Source organism: Apostichopus japonicus, chromosome 8 (assembly GCF_037975245.1).
Source record: "Apostichopus japonicus isolate 1M-3 chromosome 8, ASM3797524v1, whole genome shotgun sequence".
Lineage (NCBI taxonomy): Eukaryota > Metazoa > Echinodermata > Holothuroidea > Aspidochirotida > Stichopodidae > Apostichopus > Apostichopus japonicus.
In genome coordinates, this window is record NC_092568.1 from 28,727,171 (window position 1) to 28,751,258 (window position 24,088).

The window sequence follows — 24,088 nt, forward strand, 5'->3', positions numbered from 1 at the left end:
AGATCACCCATGGTGGGATACTCCAGGGTGACCGGAAGTCCATGACCGAGGGATGGGATAAAATGTAACCGTGTGTGTGTCCATGGACACACACACACGGTTACATTTTAGAGTGCACTCTTGTGTCAAAACTCCTAAACGGCTCGGCCGATTTCTTCAAACTTGATGGGAATTAAGGTACCCCAGGGTGAACCCAATTGTGTCTCACAGAACCCCGGAACCAAAAGTCAAAGGTCAATTTCAGTGATTTATTTGCTATAACTCCAAGGGGAACATCGAACATTCACCGATATTATGGAAATGTCAAGTAGTACTTTCCTACAATTCATAAATTGCGTGACTAACGATAAATTTGTTCATTTGAAATAAGTGTTTGCTGGCGATGATGAGATATGCAACTTCGTGGATTGCCCTCTTGTTACAACTTTTTGTTTAATTAATTATTTTTTATGCAAAGGCATTCAATGGTTCTAATTGAGACAAGTGGGAGCAGGACTGGATAGCCTCCGAGGCAGTCAGTATACGGTTATTATGCTGCTGTTCTGATGTTGATCCGAGAGTCATGTACATAAACTACGTAGTTCCGTCAGGGATGATGATTTTCCTTCAACTTGCCTATTCTTTAGTTTAGGAAGAGGTATGCAAACATATATACAAAGAACTGTATATGTATGTTATTCTCTTCATTTTTGCATAAGAATAGTACAGGTTTCCTGTGTAAGCTTCCTTTGCAATAATAACTGCCAACCTGTTTATTTGTGATGAACTCACGTACACCAGTGTAGGCCTACTTTTCAGAACGAAAATCAATAGTAACTAAAAATTGTAGCAGATATAGACTCTTTCTACGAGGATCGACTTGTTATACCATGCACTGTATATCAGTATGTAATGTAATGTTCATGACTTTCGATATTCAGTGTGCAAGGAGACGCTGCCCTTTGAATATTTTTTAATTTTGTGCACATTATCATTAGAACAATTGATACAAGAACAATGGCTTACTTAGGGTTATTATAGTGTCGCAACGTCAGGTCCTGCGATGAAATTTGCAGCAAGGTCAAACTCACTTACAGTGGAATTTTTAGAATTCAGTTCTACTTAAGTAGAATTGTATCATTCATTTAAGAAAATATGCATATATATTAAACTTAGGTAGAATATATGTTTGACACATAAGTAGAATTGGGAGGTAAATGTTAAAACGGCTTGCCATATGCACATGCCACACTGCATTCGTGATATATACCCTTATCGTGCCGTGTGTTTTAGACTATTTACTGCAGTCCTACCAAGTACTTGATGAGCCTCAAATGCTTACAAAAATAGTCTAGAGGATTTTCATATTATTCAAGGATAACCTGAAAAATGCAAAGCAACCCTTCACCGTAGCATCATACATAACTGATGAACAGACAGTAAGAGAAAATGGCATTAGAGACTTCAATCGCAATCCCCTAAATTGTACGAACTTGGTTGTAAAGCAGACGTGTACGTCACATATTCACTCGGCGTCCATATCTCTAAACTAGGTGGACCACGTACCCCGTGAGAGACAAGCCCGGATTAAGTGTTTCGTAGGCTCTATAGGTACTAGGCCTGCGAAGTCTTGAAAGTAAACATTCCTCGACATATATCTAAGCGAAGCGTACGTTACCATACCACCTAGATTGCCGGAAATGACACATCCCAGGCCTTGCAAAGTTGCAGATAAAGATATATATGGATAAATTAAAATCTTTGCATTTGTAACATATAATGGAACTATCCAATCATTTTTTATGTAAGTTAAGGGAAGGTGGGAGGGATATACGGCTTACTTCCTATAGTAGTCCCCTATTTTCTTCGTAAATCCCTATAGTTTCTTCGTAAGTCCCCATTTTCTTTGTAGGCCCCCATTTTTTTCGTAGGCCCAAGGCACAGTGCATATACTGTGCCTATTGGGTAATCCGGGCCTGGTGAGAGATGCAGTCTGATGCAGATGCCTATTTGCCAAACATATAGTTGTTGAAATAAGACTTCAAAACACTACAAACTAGTTTTTGCCATTCCAAATTCTTTATAATGACTCAAACTTGTCTTTTTTCGATCCACTCTTTCCCTCACAAATCTTAGATCTTTCAGTAGCATAAGATGGCAGCCATTTCAAAAATTTATTGTGAGAGTTGCAACAATTACATGAGATATTTTAATAAGTGAAGAAGGAAACATTTTGCTGCAAAATAACAAAACTGAACATTTTATCAAATGTCATCAATTAAAGGGTGTGAAGATTCGCGCACAAAGAAACGTCTCATGCCGGTAATCTGACCTAGTTTCAAATGAGGTTCAACAGAAGTGTTATAGACACCACATTCGATCCCAGAAAATACACACACAGCTTGCTACCGTCGGTAATTAGACACTAGTGTACAGTCAATACATACAGCTACGGTCAATACCGTCAACACAGTGTACATAGCAGCGATGGACATCTCATGTCTAGATAAAAGATAACAAGGTATCACGTTTCATTTCTGTCTGCATTTGGTAGCGACAAGAAGAAAACTTCACTTGCAAGCAACGGAAAGTTAACTTTTTCAGAGCGCGGCACGCGGTTTGGGGCGAGTCTTCAATTGGCGCAGAAAAGTTCATCAATTCAACGATCATTTCAAAATCTTGCAGCAAAATGATAAATTGATTTCATTAAGAGAAGTTTTATTAAGCATTTTACAATTATAAGAAAATTAATATTGTGCCAGAAGTTATCCTTTAAATTTAGACATTGTTGAATAGTTGTTCATACTTGCTTTAGCGACCCACTGTTTATTTCATGCAACATGTAATATGCAGCCATGATACATAAAGACGCATGTAACAGTACGCTGCGTCAACCACGGCTGACTTATATTTGCCTGTGCCGACTTCCTTTATTCAATTACAAGCTTGACATAGCACATAATCAGTAAGTACCTGGTATAAGTAATAAAGCAGCAGTACACTGCACAAAAATACGTGACTATTATATGCGAAAGTGTTGATCAGTTCGGTTCTCATTTATTCTATTATTGCCCCGCGCTTAGGCCTTACACCAGCAACAAAAAGACCGATTAGCCATTATTTAAAATGTGCAATACGTCGATGTAGCAATTCCGCGAAAATATGCAATAACGCTAGTAAGTATACTAAAGTAGGCTATGGTAGGAAATATTTCCATTCCACTCATTTGCCGGTCGCATTAATCTGTGTCACACGTCGACATAAGTAATGTTCAATTCTTAATTGCCAGAAACTGTGTAGGGCTTCGTTAGTGGGTAATTAGTTAGTGGGTAAGTATTATTCACACAGTTGCCAGACAAGTGTCAACAGGGCATAACAAAATCGAACCTTGTTTGTCATTTTGGTGACACACCTTTTGTGAGATGCATGAAGTTGAACTCCTAGTTACAGCTTCACTATTACATAACAATCCATCGTAGAGTTCGATTAAGACTGTACGCTGTATAACATGTGGGAATGTAGTGGGCTATTTACATTTAAGTTAGTAGCATTGTTGATTTACATTGATGGTAACAAATTTTGAAGAAAATATTTGAAAGGTGTTTTTTTTAAATTCTTTTAAACAGCTTTGAAGTATGGCAGCACCACCAGGTGCTCAGGGTATACCAGCAGGTCCACCACAGACTGGTGAAGCACAAGCATCATCAGCTCAATCTCAACAACAGCAGCAGCAACATTTTGGAGATCCAATTAACAAAGCCAAAATTTATATGAGTCAATTGAAAGAAAACCTAGCTGTAAGGATACTTCAGTGAATTTTCTCAACAAGCTACAAAGTCCAAAAAAAGTTAAAAGCCAGAGCAAAATGCTATGTATTTAATTGCAACCATATTTATAATGATACAAAATATTTGTAATCAAGAATGCCAGCTTAATTGTTACAAATGTGTCAATAAACTTAGTAGATGTAGAATTTCAAAGGAAACTTTTGCCAAAATTACCAGATTTTTATTAGAATGAGCACATTTCAAGTTTGTTTTCAGCATTTCCATTGATAGGGCTAACTGATTTGAAGGGCTGTTTAGTGGGCTGTAGTAACTTTAAGTAGCTCCTTGAAGTTTACAATACTATTCAGCACTAAGAACTGATACAGTGTAGTTCATTACCTTTACTTGTCAAGTTAAATTTCAAACATAAATAATGGAGCTAAAAGTGGATAGAATTCATTGTTACAATATAAACTGTAAATAACAGTATATGTCTGTACAGCAAAATGATTATTATTCATTAATAATGTTGAACAACCAACTAGGATATGCTAAAGATCAGTCCTAATTGGTAGTACATATTCTTTTTCCAACATTAAACTGCTCAACAAGCCTTCTCTCTCTCTCTTTCTCTCTCTCTCATTCATCAGAAATTGATGAAAGTCGCTGCAGCATCATTTCAGAATGCTGTTGATTCAGAAAGGTAAAGTCTATGATGTTATTGCTTCTTAATTAATGATCATTTCTTATTAGCAACATAAAAGCAAAGTCTTGAGAATCATGTTTCACACGTAATTTTGTTGTAGGCATTTTAACATTACTTTTGATTAACACTGCTGACCAACTTTTCTGTATAGCTAATGAAAGAATCATGATAACTTTCAAGTTCTTGAATCTGTGATCCATTGCCACAGTCATTCTCTTGTAAGAAAGAGTATAATATGTTATATTTTAGATGATGATTTTCATTTTGTGTGGCTAAGACATGCTTAATATTATGTCACCATCTGTAGTATCATGTAAAGGGGAAAACAGTAGATACATACATGTTAAACATGACTTTTTTTCAGTTAGTCATTGGCCACTGGCCAGTATAATAGACATGCAAGCATACAGTAAGTAAATATGTGTATACATATGAAGCTCCTCTATCACAAAAAGAACCAAAAAAATTATTTGCAGGATTGAATGAAACAAAACAACTTTTAGATCTTCTAGACTTGGCACTTTGCAATCTCATAGTGGGGAAGACATCTGTTCTTTACTGCACACATGTGTACCTCTTGTGTATCTTATCTGTACCTTTATGTATTTGTTGAAGCAGAGTTCTTATTTCTCTTATTGAAAGAAACAGACATTTTGCAAAAATGAAGGCTCTCAACATTGAAAATGTTAATGGTAAATTTTCTCTTCCCTACAGCAAAGCCAAAGAAGATCCAGGCCAAGCTCAATTTGACAAATGTTTAGAGGACTTCTATGCTGTCTGCGATCAAATCGAAATTTTTCTTGTGAGCCCTTCTATCTTTATTTACATCCATTTACCCTCAGTCTGTTAAGTCACCAAGAGTGCTAATTAGGCCATTTACCTCTGTAAGAAGTAAGGATATGTAAATATGTTTATTTTTCCATTATACCATAAAAAATTGTAAGTATTATATAGTGGGGGTTTTAATTTTCTGTAAATGTATCTCTGATTTCAAGAGAATAGAAAGATATTCTTTTACTACATTCCAAATTGATTTACACTACCTTTCTCGTAGGCGATATATGCTGTTCAGGTCACTGAAAAGATGATGTCAACTGTCCTAGTTATTATTTTTCTCTCATTACATTTTTCAAGTTGTGTCGCTGTTACACCTGTTTATATACCCAAATATGTTTCACTTCTGACATGTTAGAAAATGATCTCATCACTTTCTCCTTTCTAAAATAAGATGTTTCTCCTTTTTTCTGCATCAGTGGTAATATTTCCTCCCTTGCTTTAACTCATCATTTCAACTGCAACAGAAATACACCTTCTTCATGATGTACAGCCCAGACACCATTTTTTACTATAACTCAATTAATTATGTGATATAATCGTCTGCTGGTATTTTTCTTTGCAGAAATTGAGCCTTGAATGTGCAATACATTCTGCAGAAAGCAGCAGACACACACCTCACCCACAGACAGCCAAACCAAACAGTTTGGACACTCAATTGTATAGTCAACTTATCAGTACTGTTAAGACTCAGATTAGTTGTGCCCAAGAGGTGCATGACTTGTTAATGGAATGTTCCAAAAGGCTTGAAGAAAGAAAGTCATAGTGAAAGGTGTTAGTCTTGACTTGTCATCGATCAGTCAATGGAATTCCCAGACTGTCTTCATCAAGAAGAAGAAGAATACACAACAGGATGATGGAAGTTGTGTTGGAATTGAGAGGACTTTAGTTACAGCTGGTGCATTTGTGTGAAGACTGAAGAGAGCCAAATGTAGATTGCCATGGCGATAGGCAAGATGTCTCAGTTGGATTACAATCTCTTAAATTTAGCAACATTGTAAAACTCTATGTTCAGAGGAAAAGGTTAATTCTGACACATGCATTACTGTACTAGAACTGTAGCTGTACTAGAATGTGTTGATAGAATCATTGTATCACTATGGAAACCTAACAGGCAAAATGTTACAGGGTTTGTAACATTGCTTTACCCCAGTAAATTTGGTTGTCAAGTACATTAAGTTAGACTCTTACTCCTAGCTACTACCATATGGGTTTTAACATTTATGGTATGAATAATGAAGGAGAAAATAATTAATTACATCATTATTTTTGTAGAAATGAATAACACTGGTGTTGATTTTTTTTTTCCATATAGAAAGCAGTATTTTCCTCAAATTTGCTTCAAAATCAAACAATGACTGCTCTTAATCTATCTGCAGCATGCATTTATTGGTTGATCGCTTGATAATACTGTATGTGTTGATTAATGCTTTTAAGTGTCTGTTTAAAAATCGACGTGCAGATATGGTGTCTGGGTAATGAAAATGATCAGTGCTTTTACATGTCTGTTTGATTAGAAAAGTGCAGATATTGTGTCTGTATAAATGAAAATGACAGACAAATAGTTGCAGTCATATTTATTATTAACTCAAATTTTTCTTTTTTCTTGGTCAATGAAATATCAAGTTTAAATTTTGCCTAAAGTCATCCTTTAATTTAGCAGTATAGGACAATTTTTACAGAATGATGGCTTACAGATAGTCCAATGAAATTCACAGGCATGACAGTCACACTGACTAACTTCTGGAACGGAAAGTACTCCTTGTTTATGTATTGTATTTAAAGATGACTATAGGCAGAACTTTAATAATCTCTTCATGGGTCATTTCTCAAAGATTAAACTTGGGACGAAAAACCACTTGAACTGATATGAACATTTTCTATGACATATAAAAATTCATTTTGTGCCTGAAGTAACCCATTAATGTACCTTAGCCATTTGTGCAAATTTGTACTAAAACATAGTTTGCTCGATCAGGAAAACTGTAATCATATTAACAGCAAGCAGCAGCTCGCTTTACACAGAAAAGGTGGGTGATTGGTTGAAGCGAAAAGCTGGCACTGTATGATACAATAAAGGATGATTAATAAAACACTTCAAAGTGGAATGTTTGTTCATCTTTAAATTCAATCTGTGCTAAAACATTCTTTTGTATATACTATGTGTGTGAGAGTTCATTGATTTAGGAAACAGCATGCTTTCCAATTGGTACACACATGCAAGGGAGAGAGAGAGTTGGAGATATCCTGCTGAGGCCTTCATCCAGCAGTGGATCGACAACGGCTGAAGAAGAAGATGCTTTCAGAAATCTATGTAGAGAAATTACAGAACATAAAACTACATGCTGGATTGCCTATTTTTTTTTTTTTTTTTTAAACAGCAAATGTAGTTCACTGTGTTCTCTCCTATCGGCCACGCCACAGAAACACTCATTTGGCCTTTGCTTGTTAACATGAAACGCAAAATGTCCATGTTATTAGGATATGTGGATCCATCTTTGTGAGGACTAGAACCTCATTGTTTTTCATAGAGGTCAAAGGTCATTTGACGTCAAAGTCCCAGAACCATTTGAACATGATTATGACAAAAGTAAAGTATGGTTGATAGCTCCTCTTTTATATTAGTGTAAGAAAACTTGGTTAAAACTTGAAACTTTCGTCTGTAGCTTTGCAGTGAATATTTGCGTACGAAACGAGATAGGAAATTATTAAGCTTTCGTGGCTTTCCGGTTTTAAGGATCCGAAGTTGATTGTAAACTCCACAGGAATTGTGCCAAAAACACATAGGCAGTTGATTTTACGGAACGAGCAATTGGCCACCAGAGGGTTTTCGTTCAATCTGACGTGAAAAACAACTGTAGCTAAAATATTGTCACATGACTTCAATCTTTGGGTAGACCACGGTTGTCTGTCATAATATTTGGCGTTGTTCATCAAAAACCATTTTACTTACACGGCGAAAAAACTGTGGGAACCTTCTCTGCTATTACAGAAGCTGACATGTATTATGCATTGTAAAATGTTAACATAAAAGTGAGTAATTAAGCTTTAACTATCGTGAAATTTGACCTTCAGACAAACATCAAGCCTATGCATGTACGCAGGTAGTAGTTGTGCGACAATGAGATCATCGTAAAAGCCTTTACATTTGGTGGGGCTTATTCACAGGGCAGCCCTGCGAATAGCCGGACAAAAGCATCTTATTCACAGGGCAGCCCTGCGAATAGCCAGACACATACACCTTATTCGCAGGGCAGCCCTGTGAATAGCCAGACACAAGCATCTTATTTGCAGGGCTGCCCTGCGAATAGCCAGACACATACACCTTATTCACAGGGCAGCCTTAGACTGGGTTAACGGGCTCAGTAATTTTTGGGGCTATTCGAGTTTGCTTTTGGGGCTATTCGAGTTTGCTTTTGGGCACCAGCTATCTTTTTGAGAGTCTTAATTGGGAGCCTCTATATTTTGAGGAATTTATTGGCCTTTGGGATTCCTATCTTAATGCTGTTAGGATTGATTTTGGGAGCCTAGGGCCTTAAGTTTGAACCAGTCTAGCATTAGTACCGCCAACATGAACATGTCATCCCTCGATCATTTTCACCTTTGTTTTTGCAGAGTGACTGCTCATTTGCATGTAAAGGTGTGGGGGGGGGGTGTCACACCTTTGACCATATTTGCTTTCAGGCAATATCGGCTTTTGGGGAATCCCAAGATAAGCTCCCTTAAAATAAGCTTTTAAACTTGAACTGCTGGAGCTCCAAAACTTAGCTTATGAAGTGGCTAAGACTATTTGGGCCCAAAAGGTTGCTTTTTCAAGGCCCCTAAACTGACTGGTATCAATAGCAAAACCTAATAATAAACCTATTTTCAAAATCGTCACAGCCTTGCGAATAAGGTGTCTGTGTACTGTACGTTATTCGCCGGGCTGCCCAGCGAATAATCACTTCGTTTACATTTAGTGGTTTAACTAGTAGAGGAAGAGACTTTCTGAAATTTCATGTTTTTAGCATGGCAAAGTAAACTCAATTTAAAGTGTACTTCAAGTTTTCCAACGCATTTTTCAAGTGAAGCCAAACGATGCCGTCAAGTTGCAAAGATAGCCTAGGCTAGGCCTAGATGTCCAAATCAGACTAGGCTATGGCAGATCACTTTGCAGAGTTGAAAATACATCTGTTGGACTGTTATTTTGTTTGTGATCAATGTAAAGAATGAAAGAAATAACCCCAAATTATTATTTCTACAACTTTCTTTTTGTACTTGTTGTGTTAATTTTAATGCAAAGGATTAGTAGTTTGAATTATGGATGCATTCTGCTCTTTTTTAGTAGATTGCATCATAATGGATAACAGGATGGCACAACTTTTGGTGAAGCTGCCATGGAAATATCCTATAGTTTTGTCAAACTTTTGCCATAATATGAAAAATGTAGATGTGCAGTTGGTAGTGTATTGCAAACAGAGTAATTTATTCAACAATGAGTAAACTTTGCCAGACTAATATTTATACTGTAAGTGTTTGTATTTGTTTCATAATATGACCCACCATGCCACTTGCAGTATCACTAACAGTATCACTGTTTTTCACATTGGTTTGAGGTTGTCAGTCTGTGCAAATCATCATAGGAAATGCTATATACCTTCATGATGTATCATGGTTAACAATTTTGTGTGTTCCCAAAATTTGCATACTGTGTAATAAGTATGGTCCTGCCTTTCGCCTAGCAGCCATCAGAATTTAGAGAACTGGTTTGTTATTCACCTTGCATATGAATGCATAAATGCATCATCTTATTCCTCTGGACTAACACCTACACTATTGCCCACGCTACTGGGCAAAAAAAGAAATGTATCATGTTATGCACACAGCAGTGAATCAATAAGGTGCACTGCTATCATTGTTTCCACAGCTTTTGAATGAATAGCATCACCCATATTCCCCCGACAACTAGACAAAGATGTTATAGCATATTGAAAGCTGCTCTGGTTAAATGCAAGCAGTACAAATAAAATTGTTAATCTGTTATCTATATTGCAAATGAAAAAAAGAAGAAAAAGAAGAAAAGAAGAAAAAATTAAAAAAGAGCTTTTTGAGAGATGAGGTTACTGAAATGGCACCAAAACCGATGAGAGTCAATTCTGATCACGGGATTGTTCAAGTAATTGATGCGGTTGATCTTATTCCTTGCACAATTGCCAATTGGTGTTTTGAATATAAGCGTTGTGGTAGAACTACTTGTTATTCACTCTCTGGTTTCAATGAATTTAATGTGAATAACATTCCCATTGATCCCTAATTGCTTGGCACAATTAAGAACATGACATGTTTACATATAAGAACGAGTGAGCTTGTGAGATTAATATACTGCACAGGCGTGAAAAAGTCATATCAGCTGTTTACATTTCCCTGTGGCCTGCCGATTCCACATGTGCTGTACTAATTTGGTACGTACGTACTCTGTACACCACTGCACACCGGAACGTTCAATCATTGCACATAAACAGTATACTGTATTCAAATTTCAAACCAATCCATACCACTTTATACCATTACACGTTAACCCAGATTCAAATTTCTTACAAACCCTTCAAATGGATGAGCTAACCACCTTGCTAGTCACTGTTTTACTGCTGATGTCATATTTGAGGCTAATCCAACATCGAAGGCGTTAATGTTAGATCTAAAGACCTAGTAAGGTCTATGCGTAGGCTAATGTAAATTCATTATAGGCTTGGCCATACATAATGGTTTTAGCCTTTTAGTAACTGCAGTAGCAACCGATTCCAAAAATAGTCCATTTCGAAATAAACATACAATTACCAATTTTGGCCTCTTCAAAAACCTGTGAGTTTGGCGTACAATGAATTATAGTTAATTAGATTGAAGTGGACTGTCATTCAGACTTGAAATACGAGTGCGTTGTTAAGTGTGAACAAGGCCTTATACTGTACTGATAAAGACCAACTAAGTTGCTTAAGTAGCTTGTTTTAATTTCAAATTATAACAATGTTTCAATGGATGTCTTAATCTATAGAGCCTTCATGAAAACAAATAGAATTGATATAGTCGAAGGAGGAAACATCAAGTTTATATCTTGGATTAATTTTTTTCCTAATATCCATTTTGTGAATCAAAAGTATTATCGTGAAAAAAAGTGATATGATTCTATGCCATAAATATATCTGCACATGGTGGGTTTAATGTGATAAAGAAAAACAAACCATTTTCAACCAAATTACTGTGATGACATCTTTCACTCTGTTGTTGCCAGAAGTAATTACAAAATACGTACCCCCAAATTTGAAGAAAAATTATATCTTTGTGTATAGATAATGCTGTGAGGATGTGGTTTTGACTAAGATGCAGAAAATTACTGACATCTTTGGTTATTTTAGTTATTCTTGCACTTAATTTTGATCAAAATTACAAGAGCTGTTAACAATAACTTTTGTCAGTACATTTCTTCCTGATTCGCTTAGATTTTGACCATAAAAAAAAAAGTGAACAATTTTCATCTTTGCTCAAGTCTGCTACTTTCAGGAGTGTCAAGAGTGATCATAAATGAAGTGCTCTAGATGCATTCTTCAATATTAGCTTTACATTCATTACCATTAGCTGTATATTTCATAGCCATTCATTGCAATTATGTCTTGCTACTACATTAATCTTGAATATCTTGTTTCCCGATTGGATTGCTCAGACCTAAGGACAAAAGCCATTTATCAGACGTTGATCTTGGAATAGGAAGTAATCTCTTTGATACATTTTTAAAGCTAAAAACAATTTGTGTTTTTCTATGATTTCTTTTAAATACTTTGACATAGATATCATTGATCTGTCCATTCCTAAATCAAACTTTATGAAAGATACCTTTTCAGAATGAGAAAAGTAAAGTTGTTTCCTCCTCTGGTTTGTATTGTTGTGTATTAAAGAGTTGCACCTTTATATTGTGGTCAACCAGCTTCACACCTAAGTGCAAATTATTCGATTGTTGCTGATCATACCTTTTTCCTTAATTCTCCTTTTCAGATGTCTTCATGGGATTAAAACTGTACATCATGCAAGATGCTCAGGATTACTGGAATCTAGGAAACTCTCACCAGTGTGTAACCTCAATTCAGAGCAGTTGGCTATGATGTGTGATTTACTACTCCAGTTGTAGTAATTACAAAAAAAAGACAATGATTATCCAAGGAATTCCATTGTTTTTTATTTTATCATCATTTTTTAGCCTCTTCCTTCAAACATTTGGTGGAGATGTGAAACCAAGGCCAGAGTTATATATTCCAAATTACAAAATTTATCACAACTTGTCAAGTTTGAATAAAGAAATTACCAGACTTGTCGCTCAAAACCCAAATTATATTCATCTTAATGAAAAATATTTATCCAGAAATAAAGCCTCTCAGTTTGTTCTGCATTTGAAGAATTTTTCACAGAGCGACAGAACCCAACAGACTTTGAGTTCGCCAAAGCAGAAAGTTCTACTGTCATTTGGAGAACATGCGCGTGAATTCTTTCCAGTGGAAAGCGCTTTATACTTTTTGAAGAACATCACTGCAGGCCTTACAAAGCCTGCTACATCAGCTCAGTACAAATTTTCTAGAACTATATTTTCAAACTTAGAAATTTTCATCATCGTCCTTGCAAATCCCGATGGAAGACATTATATTGAAAAGACAAAGAATTACTGTTGGCGAGGCACAAGTATTGGAGTCGATCTAGACAGAAACTTTGACTGGAACTTTGGAGGTAAAGGGAGCTCGTCCAAGCCTTTTGATGAAGAATATAGAGGACATTCTTCTTTGTCAGGTGAAAAGATCAGCCATATTTTTTTTTTCGTACAAACATTACAACTACTTGAAATGCTTTTGGTTTGAAGCAAGAAATATTTAATGGCTTTGTAGCTAAAATGTCCTGGAAGCCTCTACAGATCTTATAAGATACATTAGCATAGAGTGGATCAAGGTTAAGTTTGCTACTGAAGAATAGTATCATGCTTAGTGCGCCATACTATAATATGGAAACTGTATTATAATGTCGCCAGATCAACCAATTCTCACAACGGTTAAGGTTTTTGTGAACATATGTTCCATTTTGGTACTATAATGCTCTTGGGTTTTTTTGCATACATGAGCACAGATAACAATAAAAAAGTGTTTATTGAGAGGAAAGCTATTTTAAAACAATACTATGTCACAAGAAAATATTATATGTTGTGCAAAACCGTATGAGAAAAAATGAATGAAAAACTGGTTAAAATTTTGTTCTGACAGAAACTAAAATGTAAAAACAAATATTCTTCCTTCGTTCCTTTTTATCTACATGGTTGTCTGAAATACATCCAAAATAGTTCAGCCCTTTTCCCTTCCAAATTTGTTTGAAATGGAATGCAATTGCTTGGAATAACCAACCTATTGGCATCTTTTCATATTAAGTTTCATCAGCAATTTTTCCGTAGGCTCCTGGAGTAACATTTTATTGTTACTAATATATTTTCTATGAAACATGATATGCAATCATGTAAAAATTTCTTAGAGTAGTTTTAACTCATAAAATCAGACATGTTTCTGCTGACTTTTTGCTTACTGTATATTATTTCTTGATGAAGAATCACATGCTGGATACTGTTAGTAGTAAGAGAACAAACAGATGGTGTATTATTGTTTATCGAGAACAAAAGGTATCATTGGTTCTGGTGATAACAGCAATTTTCAACTAAATTTCACTAGGAATTCATGATACGAGCACGTCCACCATTGGTGTTCTGGTTTCTGGTGGTTCACTCGTTCTCATTTCTCGATTATTACAAATTTAATTGGCATCTTGAAAATGCATGGAAACGATAAAATATTGGGGGTTTCTTGTTTCATTCTACAGAGCCAGAGTGTGCACCATATGTGGAACTGACACAGCAACATCACTTTGAGGCCTTTGTATCTTTTCATTCCGGGATCAGACAAATTTTTATTCCCTTTGCAGGTAAGTTGACTAGTCAAGTGTCTCTCTCACCTGTGGAATTTAAAGATTATTGTCATTTGCATTTCCTCATCTCCTGTGTACAGTGTTTGTCATGTGTGTTTAATATGACTTTTAGTCTTCATATGTAGTTTTCCAAGAACAATTTGAGTGTTAGATTTGTATCCGTAGCTGTTACAGTTTTGAGTGTAAATCACCATTAAAATTTGCATTATCTCAGGAATGCTAACGCTAAATTTGATGGTGTCTTCTGCTCATTGGAGGCCTTGACTTTAACGTTAATCCATTGCCTTATAAATGCTAGGAACCCAATCAAAACGTGTTCTGTTAACTTGATATAAACAACATAGCTTCCTTGGATGACATTCAACACCATTTGCCATTTTTGACAAATTTGTACCACATTTATGACCATGTCATCTGCGGCCATTAAAAAAAACCATTAACATGTTTTCCTATTGAGTTTTGAGTTGTATCTGAGGAACCGACCTAATGGTCTGGGTATTGTAGACTATATATAGTCCAGTCACATTAACTGATTAACCTCAGCTGTTTTAAGGGTCATTTCTCAAACATTAAAACATTAATAGAAGTACAACTAGAAGTAAAAGCAGTGGTTGTTAACCAGGCGCGTAGCAAGGAATTTGCCAAGGGAGGGGCGAAGCTTGTAGGCAAACTACCTAAGCGTAGCGCCACCATGACTTGGGGCGAAGCGTACAAACAAAATTTGGCCGAAAATGCCTCCTAGATTGCTGGAAATGGCACTTCACAGGCCTTATAAGTTGCATCTAAGCATTTTCTATTTGAAATTACTAGCGATATTATAAACAAATAAAAAAAAAAAAGCTCAAGGATCGGGGCGGTCATCCCCTTGGTTATTTGGCTAAGCGCCTGTTGTTAACAGTATACATTTTATCCCCAAAAAATTTGTTGTCTGAAGTCATCCTTTAAAAAGTCAATAGTTAAATACAGTCCACCTTGAACTCTCCAGTCGCAAAGCTGAATGCCAGAACCCTCTTGAGAGAAATTAACTACACAAAAAAAAGTGATATATTCAGGTTGTCAGTTAGGCAGGGAAGGATATGGGATTACCTTCTTTTTCTCGACCATTATGTTTCCCCAAAAAATATTGAGGACTCAATGGCACAGTATGTATAATACACTATACTACCAATGGCAATGACAGCTTGTTTTGAAATTATTTTCAGTTTTGATTTTTAGGAGACCTCAACATTTTGGTAAAGGGTTTTTTTTCTCCAGCTGAAGTCTCATTTCTTATATTCCTTACAATATTCTTTGTATATTTAATCTTTTAAGACTGTTTTACTCTCAGCATTTTATCGATAAATCATGCTTCTTTCGATTCACCGAAAATAATATATATTTCATTTGGAATCCTCACCAGATTCGTTGTCAGCGAAAGAGAAGCGGCTACCTGATAATGCTGACGTCCAACTCCACCTGGCCAAACGCATAGCTCACGCAAGCTCGCAGCCATTTCAGTTTGGCGTCGGTTATGTTTTAAATCCGTATCCTGCAGATGGCACAATATACGATTATATGCACGGAGTGAGAAAAGTAAGTTCTGTTCATTCATCGTTATTCCCAAAGTCAATATTTTGTGAGAAAATAAAATCAGTGTACAAGGCCAAACGACTTAACAAAAAGTAACCCATGGTCATTGGTTACTTGTTACACCCACACACCAAGGTGTGTACGACTCTAATAGTCACCCTCGGGGTACTGCAGTGCACCACATGTAACCACATACAACCCACGGTCATTGGTAACTTGTTACACCCACACACCAAGGTGTGTACGACTCTAATAGTCACCCTCGGGGTACTGCAGTGCACCACATGTAACCACATACAACCCACGGTCATTGGTAACTTGTTTACACTCACTCACCAAGGTGTGTACGACTCTAATAGTCACACTCGGGGCACTGCAGTGCACCACATGTACGTGTCCCCGGGGGACCTGCCATAGGATCAGCTTTAATCTGGCGCACGCAACAGTACTTACAATTTACCTCTCAGAGCCACATTACTACCCCTGGGTGGGTGAAGACAGGCAGTGGAGGTCAAGTGCCTTGCCAAAAGGATGCAATATAATGATCCAGCCAGGATCAGAACCTGCAGTTCTTAGATTGCTGGTCTATTGCCTGTATAAGCCACTTTAATGAACTATTACCTGTCTTTGACTGAGGGAGCTATGATTAACATGTCATACTTGTTTCTTTGGCAGATACCTTTCAGTTTAACCATCGAGCTGTGGGGTGAAGGAGACTCAGAGGAAAACCAATGTTTTGATCTTTTTAACCCAACAAGTGAAAAGCTGCAGGTCAGTAAAATGATGGTTTGTGGTTGAATGAGTTTAATTTTTCTTATGAGGGGTGGATGCGGGTAGGGTAAGTGCCAAAGGGGTTAGTTTCATGGTAGGGTATTTCCTTAGCACACTTTTAACTTTAAACAAGTGTCTACTTAATAGACATATTAATAAATTAATGACTATGTTACACAGATGAAGAATGGAATAACCTACTTTGAATATCTAACAGCCTATAGTATTAATACACTGTCTAGGCTAATAACCAGAAAAATGACTTGACTATTGGGCAAACAAGGAAGAATTTTGTTTTGTTCTGCCTTTTACGAGTGGGTTGGGTGAAACCTGTGCATAATGACGGGTCAATCCATGTGCACTCTCTTTCTACCACCATTGTGAGCACAAGAATTAAATTGTTCTTCTTCTCATGATGGTGGAGTGGAGGTTGAGGGGGGGGGGAGGGTAGGCAGTCACCTGAGAAAGATGGTTAGCCACACCTAGTATATATGTTGATGGATATGTATGTACTAACTTAGCAGATGAGCTCCATAACATCAGGATTTCTGATTTTACTACCGGGCACATAGAAAAAAAAATAGTGGCAAACATTGTGTGCATGAATGACCAGACGGCCAGACAAATAATTAACGATTGATTGTTTATTTCAATACAACATATTACCTTTTCCTTAAGATGACCATACATACGCACATATGTCACATTCTTCACTGGTTATACATCTCACATAGTCATTTATAAAATATTAAAATCAAATCAGATTTGTTGCATTTCTTGTTTGCCAGTAATTTTTATGTATATGATATGGTAAGATCTCTTTGTATCACCTATTTCAGGGGGCGTTAGATGATGTTATGCCTATCTTTGAGAGTCTCTTAACATTTCTAATTGAATGGAAAGATCTGAAAACACATCAGTACTATCATAACTTAGAGGTAAGTACTGTCCAAATTTTAAATCTATAATTTCACTTTATGCATTACAAATTTCATCAGGACAGTCTGAACTATCCAGTTTCTAATCCATCAGGACAGTCTAAACTATCCAGTTTGTAATATCGTGTACTAAATAACCATTAAATGATAATGATGATGATGATAGAGCTGCTTCTATGCTCCCGCAAATTACTTATTTTCATCCTCCTTTACAGAGACCAGAGTTTGTGTTTCGTAGGAGATGCTTGTTTCCCATATTTGCTGTTTCCAAGCGCCTATTAATAACATTTTTTTCTTGTACCTTCCTTTTAACAGCAACCAGAGTTTGGTCTTCCAAGGAATTATATGGTTCCCATGGTAGCTGTATCCATGCTCCCGCAAATTACTTATTTTCAGCCTCCTTTACAGAGACCAGAGTTTGTGTTTCGTAGGAGATGCTCGTTTCCCATATTTGCTGTTTCCAAGCGCCTATTAATAACATTTTTTTCTTGTACCTTCCTTTTAACAGCAACCAGAGTTTGGTCTTCCAAGGAGTTATATGGTTCCCATGGTAGCTGTATCCATGCTCCTTCTAGTTATATTCCACCGTCATCTTCCAGCCAGTCTCAGCTTTAGAGGTTATCAGCGCCGCAGGGTGGTCAGCCTCCGTTCCCTGAGTTCGACGTTCGCAGTCGGTAGCAGTGTCAAGATTACGTGACGTAGTGTCTTCGGTATGGCCGATGATACCAATTCTATGATAAATTCAGCCAAGATGTTGTTTCTTGTGAGCTTAGGAATAAATAAAAAAGTGGTGAAATTAGGACATTTGTTTCATCCAGAAAACTTGCCGGGAAAAGTCTTTCTGCTACAGTCGAAAGTTTGCTATGTTTTCGGTGGTCCCGACTGTCATTACACAACAGTATTTCCAAAATACAAATAGAAAGATTCCACCTCTATTATCAAATTTAGAACCATGTTTTTGAAATTGTTGCAACAACTGATTGTATAAATTGCCTTTGTCCCTCCCTCTACCAAATTCCTGCTCCCACCACATTTACGTCTAGGGGAGTAATTCGTAACCTTTTCCATTACTCGCATCCCTTAGCAAATGACAAAAAGAAACTTGGCACACCTTCACCAGCTGTGGATGGATCATTTGGATATACATTTGTTAGTAACGCCCATGGCTTCCCTCCCCCTTTCTGGTGTTCTGCCTCACACCCCCAGGGGTACATCCCCTCAGGTTGAGAACTGCTGTTCTAGGATAACAGGGTATGATAATTTTTTGGGGGCTCAGTTTTGTGAGATATTGAACAAATAAAATTACTCCATACTTTAATATGTTCAATAATTTCAATAGTACTATTGGTGAAAGAAAATCGAGCTCAAATTTAAATACGCTACGACTTCTGACATGTGTAATCGAACAATATAAATCAGGGCCCATGCTTTACTTGAAAACTCATTCGGCTAAATCTTATCTGCATTTGGGTTTTGCTGCCATGTGAGTAATGTATGTTAATTGAATGTGAATTTAACCAAGCGATGTAATATATAAAGAATGGCTTGAATTCAAATTAGGACTTGACTGTTTGTAAATTTTTCAAAGAAACTTCAACTTTATTATTTGAAATGTTCATATCCAATATATCATGAAGCCTTTGCCGCTGTATAAAATCCTTATGATATCATTCCTACATTCACTACACAAATATTTTACTGTGATATTCTGCCAGTTGATATCATGGGTTAAGTATAATTGACACTATTTCCAACCATCATTGTATTCCATCAAATATCTGAAATGTGTGGTCAAAATTTTGAGCTGGTGAGTTTCTTAAGCTAAAACTCTTGACTTAACCCTTGACTTTTTATCTGTTTCATTAAAAATATTTTTCACACTTCATTTGCCAATCAGAACAAAGTGAATACGAAAGTGATTCCTACCTTAAGTCAAACAGTTTGTTTCTATATACTTTACCCCTTCATTGAGTAACATTTGATTGGACACCAAGGGAAAGCATCTACCAAAATAATAATAATAATAATAATAATAACCATATATATATATATATATATATATTTATATATATATATATATATATATATATATATATATTTATATATATATATATATATATATATAGTTCTCATCAACATAAAAATATCCTGAATCTGCTGTCAAGAGTTCAAATCATTGACAGCTTAAACACTATGTACCCTACTACAGACAAAGAGAAAAGATGAGAAACACTGTCAATGTGTTTGATATTTGTTATGTTGGATCAAGATCATTGTAGTTGACTGTTATGCCTTATACTTTAATCATTGCCTATCTTGCATTGATGTCTCTTTGTCGTATATAACTTGTATAGGCTTATATGCACTTGGCGATATCAACACAAAAGTATTTTACCTAACTATATCTTTTTACCATTGCATTATAAAGTTATGCCATAGGACACAATAAAGGGTCCCTTCCTTGCACATATTTTTAAGTTTAATTTTTTATTCTTCTCTCTCATATTTGTGTAATATTTCATGATGTTGCAACATGTCATGGTAACTTGAGGTAAAATTCTTAAAATTTGAAAATATGAAGCATTCTCCTTTAATATATTATAAAGAAAATAATGTATCTTTTTTACTTCTTGGTTGGAGTAGGAGAAAAAAGAGGGTGGATATGAGGTGTCAATGGAAAAGGGCCTCAAGAACGTTTTCAAACTATGGGTTTTTTTTTGTTGTTTTTTTGTATGTCTCCATCCTCCGGTTCTGTATTTATTTGATTTTAACTAAGTTTTATATTACATACTCATGTTGCAATTAAATTTACTGTTAGTATTAAGCATAAACTTGATACTTAACTAATTTGTAGGTTATAACAGAACGTTGGCAGCCTGAATGCTTCGATTTAGCAACACAGTTTCCTCATGGTTTAAGTAACCTTGAACTCTAGGACAAATGGCACTTTGCAGTCAAGTGTGACGTTAGGTGAATTTCAGTTCATAATATTGATTGGTTCTTCTTAGTGAACTAAAAACCTTTGCCCTTTTGAGCAATTTTAATATGTCTGGTGTTTTTTTTTTAATAGTAAGAAGATCCAGAGAAGCTTCTCTTTAAAATTAAGAATGTGCCTTAAAAATTGTTAATTTGTGTCATTCATGTGATTTTACAACCCAACCACGTTATCATTCCTGTAAGGAGGGGTGTGTTGCTTTCGTACCTATTTCCAAAACAAGAATGCCTATTAACCCTTCTGTCTCATATAATGCATCAATTGGATACCAGCTTTGGTCACTCTATGATAATAACAGCAATTAATCTGAGCCTCAATGTTTACAAATTTTGCTAGGCATTTCTCTATCAGTCACTGTAAAAGGACTTTCTCAAAGTTTTCTCGTGCTTGGTTTTCTTTGCAAGGTTGATGCATAAAATAATAAAATAATGCCTTTTAATATCTTCTTTTTCTGCTGATTTTAAGATAGTTAAAAGCATTCTCATTTAAATGCATGATTTTCGTCTTTTGAATTATCCTGGAAGATCAATAAGTAACAACAAGTTATGTTACCACCTAGTTTTCCAGTCACACCACCTGTATTGCCCACAGTTTACCACATTCATCTCTCTGGCATTACCTTGGTATTTGGTAATGTTCCAAATGAATGAAATAATAAACATCGTTTGATATATTTACACACTGCTCATGATGCCAGCAAAAATGTTTTTAAAACCAAATAAATAATAGGAAAAATTAACATAATAGAATTAAAAAATCATTTCATTGTGCAGAAGATTAATGGAATTGTCAATTTTGTGAGATATTGTGCACACACACACACACACACAAAAATGGCCCTAAGTTGGTGTTTTTATTATGACAAAAGAAACAATGAAAATATTTAAGTATGAATATTTCACAAAGAGGGAGAATATATACCTCAATTACCATTTTTCGAGCAAATAGTACCGCTTCAATTAGTTTCTTTAACTTCGGACCTTGCTCGCTTTCAGTATTTCTAATTTATATTTTTCTTTTTCTTTTTGTAATGGAATGTTTCCTTTGATGTTAAATTTAAATTTTTACTTAAAATGTATATTATACTTTTACCTTTGTGAAAATTAATATCGATTTTACTAATACCTTTCTTCTTGCAATTGACTTTTAAAATGATGAAAGTATCAAAAAATTTGGTTTTATCAAGAAATGTACCGTACATTTATTGTTATTTTGATGTTTGTAACCTTTTTTTTCTGTTTGTATGTTTGTCTTTTTTTGCTTCTTCATTCTGAAAATGGTTTAGTCCCATCGTTCGTCACGTTTGGAGAGAGTACTGAAGGTAAAGGGTGAATGGAACCTTATCATATACTAACCTTTAGGGACAAGACAGATACGTCTTAGAAGGGAAGTGGTATTATCTGGGGATGGAACCAGCTGTGTCTCTTCACAGAGGCAGCAGAGAGGGGTGTTTTTCACATTGAACGTGATTAGTGGCTTACAAAGCGCATTTCATTTGACCATGTTCATGGGGTGGAGGGAAAGAGATGTCCCAAGGACTTGCTTCCAGAGTAGCATTGGCCCGTACTCTGGGTAAATTCAAATAGTCCCATGATCAGACTGCTGTGAGGTGATATATATGTTATTTAATGAGTAAATCATCCTGTCGTGCTGCTGTACTATATCTATCATTTCATTAAGAGTTTTGGGTTAATAAGGTCACTGTGATACTTTAAATTATATAATGCAATAAATATAATCATTGAAGTTTTTTTTTCATTGTGTGTAAGATAGTTTTCATTTTTGTCAATCTTGAACTTTGAAGTTTAATTTCAACATTCGTGACCTACCAACAACCAACCCCGTGATACTCTCAGTAGAAACGACCTAATCAAATATGCCGCCACCACCCCCTCCCCCCCCCCACCCCCAACCCCTTCCTTGCCAAATATGGAAGAACTTGACAATGAACCGATGTGTGTTCTTTAGTGCGGGAACCCGGCAGTACTGGGATAAAGTGTAAAGTATTACAACTATTGCTATAGCAATCAAAAACTGTCTTTGTTGAGTTAGACCACGGGGAAGCCTCCAATACCGTTGCAGGAATTAAATTATGGATCCACAGTTATATCGAAAATTGCATTCAGTAATAAAGTGAAAAACAGAACCTTGTATCTTGTGAACGGAAATGACCAAAGCTTGCTGACTTCACTACACAAAGGCTTTTGATTTGGGTTTTTTGTTCGTGTTGACACAAACACACCCTGATGCGTGATATTCAAATAGTTGTATAGAATCCTTTGATTTTTAAACAGTGTAGGTGTATTTGCATCGAATTCCATTGCACTTGCTCAGAATAGAAGGACTGATGATTAAGTATTACCAGACGGTGGTGTGATCGTATGCTTTACCAGTGTTGCCATGTTGGCAATATACTCTTGATTAACGCCGGACGCATGTAACCAATTTAAATAATATAATACATGTTTCGATTCGAAAATGCGGTGAACAAGGAAACAAAATTGAAAGTCATTTCACGTTTATTAAACGAGATTAAAATGCAGAATTCCTAATGTTGTGATATGTTGTACGTCCTACGTACATATTTTACATACATTATTTCGTCAGAGCGTGAACAGTAACATTGTAAACTATATACTGCTTTATCATGTTCAATCTTCGGGAAGACTTGGCTGCGTGAATTAATGAATCTCCGGGAGAGGTTCTTGTTCAGTATATATGCAGTAGCCAGATGTTATAAGTTTAACACAATTATGTGGTCGGTGTGCATTCTGCATTCAGAGCTGAATGGAAAATAACTGTGCGCTAATATTAAGTCCTACAGACATGATTGTTAAACTTGTTAACAACTGAAGGATATGCCCATGTATGCAAAATACTCCGGGATCAGTGTCAACCGATCGTAGACAAATAGTGTTGAATGGATATCGAATGCAAGGCCTACTTTATGAGTGTGGATCGGAAATGGGTGGATGGGATAGGAGGGGTTGTGGGCGATGGGTCACTTAAAAACCCGATGTAAGTAAGTGCAATTTTGTCGCAGTCTGGTAACACTGGCAGGTGACTAAGGGGGGGGGGGGTTGTCTAAATCGGAGGAAATAGTAGTATCGTTACCAATCATAAATCTACCAACTAGAAATATGCAGCTCCGTCTAACAACCCTCCACCCCCCCTCCCCCTCCCCCTTCTTGCATCACAATATTGATGGACTGAGACACCCTGAGTGGTTTTCCCTATTCTAAGTTAAATTCGAGAGACCCGTTAAGCATTTCCGAAAACTATAAAAATGTATAACTCTGTTTAAATCATATTCAATTATGCTGTGTATATAATTATTTTTTCAGAGGATTTACGCTCTAGAGATTTCGAATTGCTTTGAAATAAACTGAAGCCTTTGTCGGTTGCTATAGGCAATGTATATGGTCGTGTAAATTGAATAGTGCGTTAACTCATTCAACACTGTGTGGGATTTCCGCTTAAAACACTTGTTAAAGCGTCGTTCTCAGTTCAATGGGTGAGTAAACTGCACAAACAATAACACATTCCA

The 24,088-nt window shown here is 36.1% G+C and overlaps 2 protein-coding genes across 4 annotated transcripts; both read left to right on the top strand.

Moving 5' to 3' along the window:
- The first annotated feature begins 1,939 nt into the window (after window positions 1-1,939).
- LOC139971458 (mediator of RNA polymerase II transcription subunit 29-like) lies at window positions 1,940-7,388 on the top strand. Of its 3 annotated transcripts, none has more exons than XM_071977945.1 (5): window positions 1,940-2,944; window positions 3,606-3,776; window positions 4,397-4,449; window positions 5,167-5,254; window positions 5,852-7,388. In XM_071977945.1, the coding sequence occupies exons 2-5, from the start codon at window positions 3,615-3,617 to the stop codon at window positions 6,050-6,052; spliced, it is 504 nt and encodes a 167-aa protein (XP_071834046.1). In that variant the 5' UTR covers window positions 1,940-2,944; window positions 3,606-3,614; the 3' UTR covers window positions 6,053-7,388. The 3 variants fall into 3 exon arrangements, with proteins under 3 accessions (XP_071834046.1, XP_071834047.1, XP_071834049.1); XM_071977946.1 differs by lacking the exon at window positions 1,940-2,944 and adding an exon at window positions 2,993-3,155; XM_071977948.1 differs by lacking the exon at window positions 1,940-2,944 and adding an exon at window positions 3,194-3,308.
- A 259-nt stretch (window positions 7,389-7,647) lies between these two features.
- LOC139971457 (carboxypeptidase A1-like) lies at window positions 7,648-22,297 on the top strand. Its single transcript, XM_071977944.1, has 7 exons — window positions 7,648-8,319; window positions 12,313-13,095; window positions 14,164-14,265; window positions 15,668-15,840; window positions 16,513-16,608; window positions 17,448-17,546; window positions 18,055-22,297. Exons 2-7 carry the CDS (start codon window positions 12,465-12,467, stop codon window positions 18,241-18,243), a joined length of 1,290 nt encoding a protein of 429 aa, XP_071834045.1. The 5' UTR covers window positions 7,648-8,319; window positions 12,313-12,464; the 3' UTR covers window positions 18,244-22,297.
- The last annotated feature ends 1,791 nt before the right edge of the window (window positions 22,298-24,088 follow it).